This window comes from Belonocnema kinseyi, chromosome 5, assembly GCF_010883055.1.
Source record: "Belonocnema kinseyi isolate 2016_QV_RU_SX_M_011 chromosome 5, B_treatae_v1, whole genome shotgun sequence".
NCBI lineage: Eukaryota > Metazoa > Arthropoda > Insecta > Hymenoptera > Cynipidae > Belonocnema > Belonocnema kinseyi.
In genome coordinates, this window is record NC_046661.1 from 111,728,478 (window position 1) to 111,737,008 (window position 8,531).

The 8,531-nt window shown below is 35.5% G+C and overlaps 1 protein-coding gene across 1 annotated transcript in view; it reads left to right on the forward strand.

Moving 5' to 3' along the window:
* Positions 1-8,531, forward strand: part of LOC117173834 (odorant receptor 82a-like) — a 132,943-nt gene that overhangs the window by 62,226 nt on the left and 62,186 nt on the right. The window contains exons 3-5 of the mRNA XM_033362478.1: positions 1,830-1,953; positions 4,338-4,602; positions 4,683-4,802. Coding sequence (XP_033218369.1) covers positions 1,830-1,953; positions 4,338-4,602; positions 4,683-4,802 — 509 coding nt within the window. The remainder of the gene's footprint in view (positions 1-1,829; positions 1,954-4,337; positions 4,603-4,682; positions 4,803-8,531) is intronic.

Here is an 8,531-nt window from a genome sequence, read left to right on the forward strand (position 1 = left end):
TTGTGATAACAATCCACAGCCTGAAGTCTACAAAAAATGCATCCAAGCACAGAGTTGAATCTAAGAAAAATCGTTTTGACCTTCAAGTGACCCTGAAAATTGATCTGAAGTTCATGCTGGTCAAGGTGATGTACACCTTAACATTTCATCGAGTTTTGTGAAGCATCTTGAACGTTTGTTTACGCCGAAAGACCAAGACAATTCAGAAAAAGAGCATCTGCTCGTTTCTCAGACATTTGACCCTAATTTTTTACGTTTCCAAGGTCAAAAAAACCATTTTTCAACAGGTCACTTTTGACGTGAAAATTCGCACTCTTTTCAAAAGCGCAGTCAAAAATAGGGGTTCTCATTCAACAAAAGGGTCTTATCTCCATTTGACATTGAAATTGACCTCGCAGTCAAAATTGATGCCACTGTCAAATGTCCCTCTCGGTCCTGGTTAATCTTTGTCCAATCCATTTCTTCGTAGATAAAGCATTTTAAAAGATATTTGGGATTATAGATTAAAACAGGTCACCGTGTACATCGCCAAATTATTGGAGCAATGTTCATGAACAAGAGCAGTGGATATTAATTCATTTTAATCAAAAATGTTATAGTACAGTTTAAAATTAACTGTTTATAATAAGATTTCTTCTTGATATTTAATTGAAATTCAAATTATTTTCTGAAGCGGTGGTGTTGTCGTAACTAGCCAACAAGATCTACGATTCGACAAAGAAAACAAAGAAGAAGCATTGGATAGAAAGGGATAGAGATAGTATGATAATTTCAACACAAAAAGCGCTGTCATTGTAACACAATTGGATCGTCTCTGTCTATCTCATATGATAGAAAGAGAGGTCCAATCGCCTTCCGGCATCGAAGACCCAACCTCTAACTGTCAAGTGTTGACGTGACAATGGTGAAAACTGTGTTTTTCGTGGATAGTTAAACTAATATTTGCAAAAATAAGTAATTTCCCGGAAATAACTTCATCGTATGTCTGGTTATTAAACTGCGTCGCATGTATTGTGCGATTACGCAGTAGCGCGTACTTCCCTCCTGAAGTTTTGACGTGCTGTGCTTTTCTAAAAATAGTCATGTCTTTTTGGATGCTGCTGTATCCTCTGACTGGTAGTCTGGATTTTATGTTACCGTCAGTCCCAAAATTGACATTAACACCAGGTTTCACTGTAATTAGTTTTTGGTTATTATTAAGAAAAGATGCTCAAAAGTTAATTAAGTCTTATCATGAATTTGTATACCTATAATAATTTTGTTGAAAGCTCCTATAAACACATAAATAAAGAGCAGATCTAAAATAAATTTGTATAAATAATATTCGCGATTGTGAATTGTGTTTTTGTGATAAAAAAAATTTAGTTTTACCCTGTCGGTTATTTATATCTTCTTAGAGCATTTTAACAAAATTGGTATACACATAAATTAAATGACTTAAGAAAATTCTAAATAATGGTCTAAAGCAGATTATTTCTAACATTTAGAGATAAAAAAAACTGTTCTATGCGTTCAAAGGATTTTAATGATAAGCTAAATTTTAAAAAAGAGTTTATATTTTTCAACACTTTTTTGGTTATTTTTATCGAACAAGGTTGGTTTTATCTGTATCGGTTTTTGTAGCAAATGAAAAAACTCTTTTCTTGTGATGGGGGTGACTTTTTTGCTTTATGGATCATAACAAAACTTTTTCATCGTCATGAAACTCTATACTTTTGTTTCATCAGACAAAAATAAGAAATTGAACTACATGCCCTTATCTTTATTATTTTATTTCAATTGGTTTTTATAGCAGGCATATCACTTACACAATTTTTTTTCTGTTTTAGTTCCGAAATCTATTGGACGACATTAAGGAGAGTTTTAAAAAAATTAGGCAAAATTCTGAAGAGGAAGAAAAAATTCTGATTCAATCTGCTAAGGAAGGAGCCGTGATCCAGTTCTTGTATATTTGTAATAACTCATTCAGCCCTAAACAGTTTTCTTATTTTACAAGACTTGTCCGGAAAGTAATACAACCACATTCATGAAAAAAATGTATTCAAAATATCATAAAAAATATTTAAATTTTTTCAAAATAGTACCCTTGAGCTTCAGCACTCTCTCGGACGTCGTCCACACTTTGTATATGGCATCCTTTGAGAACTTTCTTGATTCGTGAGAGCAAAAACACAGTCAACAGAAGACAGTTCAGGACTTGACTCGCGGCACGTAGGTGTGGCTGGGAGCGTTTTTATGGTAGATCGTCCAGTTTTTTTATCAGCAGATCTTCGGTAGAAATTTCGTACACGGTGATTTTGTCTATTACTAGAGTAATAGCTTGCACACAAAATTTAATAGCATATCGTTGCTTAACAGAGCGCTACAGCTTGGGGTTATATTGCGCGATACAAACTCCTTCATGTTTACATCTGGCGTCTTCCCATACCAATTCTCCTCGGCGCATGCGCAATTCGGCCAATAAGAAGACGAAAAAAATTGGTCCTATTACTTTCCGGTGAATATCCTATTTCAAAATGAACGCTTCTTATTTAAAAAATAATATTTTTGTATTTGAGCTAGGTTCAGATTCATTTTTAAATCTAATCCAAAGAAGCAAGTCATGGAAAGCTAAAAAGCTTCTAACACAAGATTCCTTTTACCGACCCTAATTCACATTTTTGTCTGATTTTCAATTTAAAAAAATTTTAAATGAATTGAATTAACGAAACAAGATATTTTATATGTACCTGAAATAAAGAAAAAGAGATGCGACATTAAAGTAATAGAAAACGAAGAGTTCAAGAATGGACTCGAAATAGGATGCTTATGCTTTAAAAAGGTTGTACAAAGTAAGTTAGCATTCAAAATAGCAAGGATCAAATGGTGTATGAAATAGACAGAAAAACTGCGACATAGAGCACGTTTTTTGTAGTTACATGTTTCGTAAAATTACGAAACGGTTCGTAATTTTCAGTAGCGCTAACGGCATCGTCTTTCAGTTACATGTTTCGTAAAAATCCTGAATTTTTTCGTAATATACAGTAATGTAACGTGAAATTCCAAGAGTAATAATTTTTAGTCAATTATAATTATAATGCATATACATTTCTTATGCATTAAAATTTTAACTACCCAAAAAAAATTAATTACTCTTGGAATTATAAGTTACCGTTACTGAAATCAGCTGCGTTGTATATCTAGTCAAGAAGAGTCACTATGTCATTTCTTACTTTCTCGTTCCTTAATTCATCACAGGAACTATCAAGGTTCACTTCAATGTTTATGCTGCTAGGTGCGTATGAATTCCTGACTCGTGAGTACCGAAGGGATCCGAGTCACACCGAGTATTTTCGTATTTCCTGGAAGTATTTTCGTAATGTCTGAACATTTTTAACAGTGTACAACACAGCTGGCGTATTACAAAGGACAAATGGTACTCTTAGAAACTTATACCGCCACCTTGGCGTCACGAAAGCAGTATCTTTTCTACGATACTCGGTGACCTTTACATGCAGAAAATCGTCCTTTAAATCTAATGTTGTGAATCCCCTGGCATCAGCTATCTTATCTAAAATATCTTTAATCGAAGGTAAAGAAAAATACCCCGTAACCGTAACTTTAATCAAAGTCTTAGAGTTTATGCAAACTCGAGCGTGAGCCGTCTTGGTACTTTACGGCTTAAGGGCTTTCAAGATAATTTCCTTCTCTACCGGGACTTCCGCGTTACCGGTAGGCTTCTAGAATGTTTCCAGTTTCCGCGCTACGTCCTTGAACTTCTAGTATGTGTTTAAAGCAACGGCATTTTCTTAATGAGGCATCAGCATCAAATAGCCTTCGTTTGGCCACATCTGAGTTACTACTTTTCTGGTTTCCAACACTATTTGGTCTAGTTCTTCCAAACCTAGAATAGGCTTATCTGATAATAACATCCTGTGGCGTAATTCTGACAAATTAACGAATATTCGACATTATTATCGTTGGAACTGTCCAACAATAGCTGCCATCTTAATCTCCCGAATCACTATTGTAATCTGCCACTGTCTATAATCAGTGTTTAGCTATCAATTTCGGTACTTTTCAGGGGAAGATGGGTGCGTGGGGGTTGTTAAGATAAAAATATGGTTTTCACCGAGGATAGAAGATGGGTTTAAGAACGGACCAACCTTTTTAACTTAGCTTACCGACGGACCCGGAATCTGACCTAAATTGTGGGCTCTGAACATTTTTGAACGAAAATAGTACATTTCCTGACACATTTCAACAAATATCGGTATATGTAGGTAACAGGAATCATGCAGGTTAGAAGTGGTCTAGCCTATTTATTAAAAATATTCTTTTACTTTAATAATTTGCAGCCTTAATGGCATCATCAACGGCTTTATATTATTTGGCAACGTTGACACCAGTTGGCTTGGATTTTATTATGCCCCTGAACGAATCACGAAAACGAAATTATTTATATGATGTGAATTACGTTTTTGTTGATAAAGAGGAATATTATTACTCTATTCTCTTACACTCATCTATCGCAGGAATCTACAGTATTGGCACTTCAATGTCATTCGATACGATGCTGTACCTTTTTGTAAAACATATCAGCGGGATGTTTCTTGTTTTAAGGTAATATTTATATTCATAAATATTTAAAAATTACATTGGATTTTAAAATTATATTTAGCTTTTTGTTGAAATTTCCGTAGATATCGATTGAAGAATCTGGTGCTAGACAGTGATATCGAACAAAATTGGACCAAAGAGAATTGTAAAAAAGTAGAAAGAGGAACATTATCCTGCATAAAGTTATACAATGATATAATTATGTTAGTAATTATACTCAAATTCTATATGAAAATAATTAACATTATATCAAAATAAAAGGAAGAGAGAACTCTGAGAATCTTCTGAACCGCTCCATTCCACTTTTAATCCGGTGTAATTTAAGTAATTAAGAGTAATCGCAGTATTCCGGAGTAATATACTTATTTTTTACTGAAAATTTAACTATTTCATTTTTAGTGAAAATGTGTCTTTCTCTTAGTTTAAACTTCATGTGTTATGTTAGAAATTCGTATTTTTTATAGAAGTTTAATCTTTTGCATGATTTTGGGTGATATACCTTACCCGAAGTATTTTGACGCACTGAACTCGAATCCGAGCTCAGAATTGAGCCATCACCTAAGCGTTCCGAAATATCCTAACCTAAAGTGCAAAAAACACGATTTTTCGCTATCTTTGAGCGCCTATAACTTTGCGGAAAATTGATTTATCGGAAATCCGAGAAAACCATCTGATAGATACGAAATTCGATAATTCACTGGTCGACATGACTCGTGTGGATTGAGTACGAATATGTGTTTCACGTAGATTTTGGTTCGCTGAAACTGAATCTGGTCTCATAAATGCTCGATCACCCAAGGTTCGCGAGATATCCTAACCTAAATGTGTTAAAAATACTGTTTTCGTTAACTTTGAGGTTACGTCACATCTCAAATAAATTTGTTTACAAAAACTGCAAACATACAAAAATAGCAAGAATTTTTTCTGAACCCTTTTCCAGACCGAAGAAACTGAGCAAAGTCAGCACTACACTCTACAAGAATGGCCTATACAAGAAAATAGTTTTATTATTAAAAAAGTATTAAATGTTTAACTTTGCCTTCTAAAAAGTCATCTCTCAACGTGCAGAAAAGCCTCAAACCCCATGAAGGTTGACCCAAGAACACAATAACCTGCAAGCCTGAAACCTCAAGCACCTGCAGTTTATTGTGCTATTTGGTTCAGCTTTGTGGGGTTAAGCCAGCAATTGTTCGGGATAATTTTTCCTTTGGTTATTATACCAGTATTGATCAGGGGATTCTTTGAATGTGGCCTCAAGTTCACCGACGTATTGATTGCGTTTGATTAATACATCGGTGAAATTTGATCCAAATATTGAGTTACTATTCATTTTTTACTTCATTTTTTTCATTTTTTTCTCTTTTTCCGCTGAATGATCGTTTGAGTGATAGACCTTTATGCTTAGCTGTTATATCATTCCTTTGTAGTGACCAGCAATAATCAGCCATCATATTCTCATCCCACCTACCTTGATAATGTCTCTCTTTTTGTGTAAAGTCCTGATGGAAACTGATTGATTTCCCAAAAAAATTTCCACTACGCTCTTGAAACTTGTCCAAGAATTTTTTCAACTGGTGTCATTGTTTTTACGAAGTTGTCATCCTTCATTAACTTCCTAATATCGGGCTCTACAAATACGGTTTCTTTTATTTTAGCGTCAGTTAACTTAGGAAATTTTGATTGCAGATATTTGTGACGTCACCTTCTTTTTCTAAAGCTTTTGTGAATTACTTCATCAAGCCTAGCTTGATATATAGAGGTGGTAATAAAATATGTATAGTGTTGACAAGACTCTCATGAATGACATTATTCGTACCAACGGCCATCTCTTCCCTGTTTGGCCTTTTGTTTCGTTCCCAATGTTGCTGTCGAGCACGACTATCCCATAAGCAGAGCAAACAGGGAGTTTTCGTGTTTCTATATTATAACCCTACCAAGATATTTATCATTTTAAAGTCCCCACAAATCACCTAGTTGTGACTCTTGTAATCTATTCTATCAAGGAGGAATTGGAAGCTTTCATAGGATTCTCCTAATATAGTAGAATGGCCTATAGGTATCGATGCATACTCATTTCCGTTATGCAGAAGTACTGCTTTCAGGCTTGTTACAGAGGAGTCTATAAAAAGTCGCCAACTTTTGGGCTTGAATTCGTCTTTCATATCATACAAACTAATAAGCGCTAATAAGGCCTTTTATATCGTTACAATAAACAAGGTTATTTTCCCTGCTGAAATATCTCCGAAATTTTTCATCTCTCTTTCTGTATACAGTAACTTTTGTTCTACGAAGTAGGAGTTTTCTTTCTTCCAATCGTGAAGCGAGTATTCCTACTGATTCTTGAAAGAGATTCAGGTCACGAATCAGATCATCCAAGACACTTTCATCGAATAGTTGAGGTTCTTCAAATTCAAGTACAAATTTATTATCTTCCTTTTCATCACTATTATCTTCCTCAATATCTACTGGTTCGGGTACGAGATCCTGATGAACGATGTTTTCAACTTTTTTTATCTCGCCATATGGAGCAGGTGTGATGCTCGACACTTTTGGATAAAAGATCGATAATTTGTTATTATGATTAAAACCTTTCACATCACATTTTCAGAAATAGCAATCTTCAGTATGATTTGTGGGTTGTCGCCAAGCTATTGGCTGGATACAAACTTCTTTTTCAATAGTATCCCACCGTATTAAAAGGCGGCGACAATCCCGACATATAATTTTAGGGAACCATGATTTCTCAAGATTTTTCATAGGTGTATCATCACATTTATTGAATATATTTTTTATGTTGTCATTAATTTTTATGTGGCATCGAGATACCTCAAACTTACCGCAGATGTAACAAAAGTAATCTTTTTTCTCTTTGCAAGAAATTCTAGAACTTTGATTGAATATCCGTTAGCCCGCCACTAAAACACGATCTCTAACACTGTTACGTCCTAACACAGCTCTGAGAAAATTTAATTTCTTTTGAATTTCCATGCGTTGACTCGCAGGCGAAATTTGGCTAGGAAGTAGGATAGAGGGGGTCGAAGAATCCAAAGGGACATGCGCGAGCCGGGGGACCGATGTTGGCGTCACAAAAAGTAAGGAGCCCAGAGCAGCAGTGATACCAGATTTGAAACGACGTTCACTCAAATGCTATCACAGGTCTTGTCCATGTGAAATATGGTAGGAGACGATGTATATGACTGGGTTACGCGCACAACCCATTTCTCTTCTTCTGAATTTGAAAACTCGAAGGTGCACGATTGCCGTCAAAACACTTCGGCGGTTCTATTTATATCTCTATCTTCTAACTGCTTTGAAATAAAATCAAGAGATTGGGATTTTAATATTTCCAGATTTCGATGCTAACGATTCTCATGATTTGAATACTTCACACGCCTCTTTATATGCGGATATTTTGAGGTTACGTTATTTCAAGTATAAAATATAAATGATATGAATATCTATACTATTATATAAATAAAAATTTGTCATAAGGACAACCGCCGGATTTCGCCTGGAGCGGGTGCTAATCTGAAAAATTGCACCCGCTTCCAGCGAAATCACGGTAAAATTTCAGCCACAACCACGTCTCACAACCGTGAGATAGGTGGTTACAGTCTGTAAAGGAATCAATACGACGATCCAGCAAAAGCCTCGTGCACCCTAAGAACACGAACGACCCAAGGACAACCGCCTTCTGCACTTTTCCCGCAAGTGTTCTAGCATATTGTTGACATGCAGGGATGCTTTTTAGGCCATTAGCAAGTGAAAGCTTGGCACCTCCAAGAGCGCCGATGATAAGGACGATCAGTTTAACAGAATATTCCGGGTTTAATCGTTGCAACTCCCTTATAAGGTCTCGATACCTCTCTTTCTTTTCATTCTCCTTGGCTATGAAGTTTTTGTCAGCTGGTGCCGAAAATTCGATAACGAAC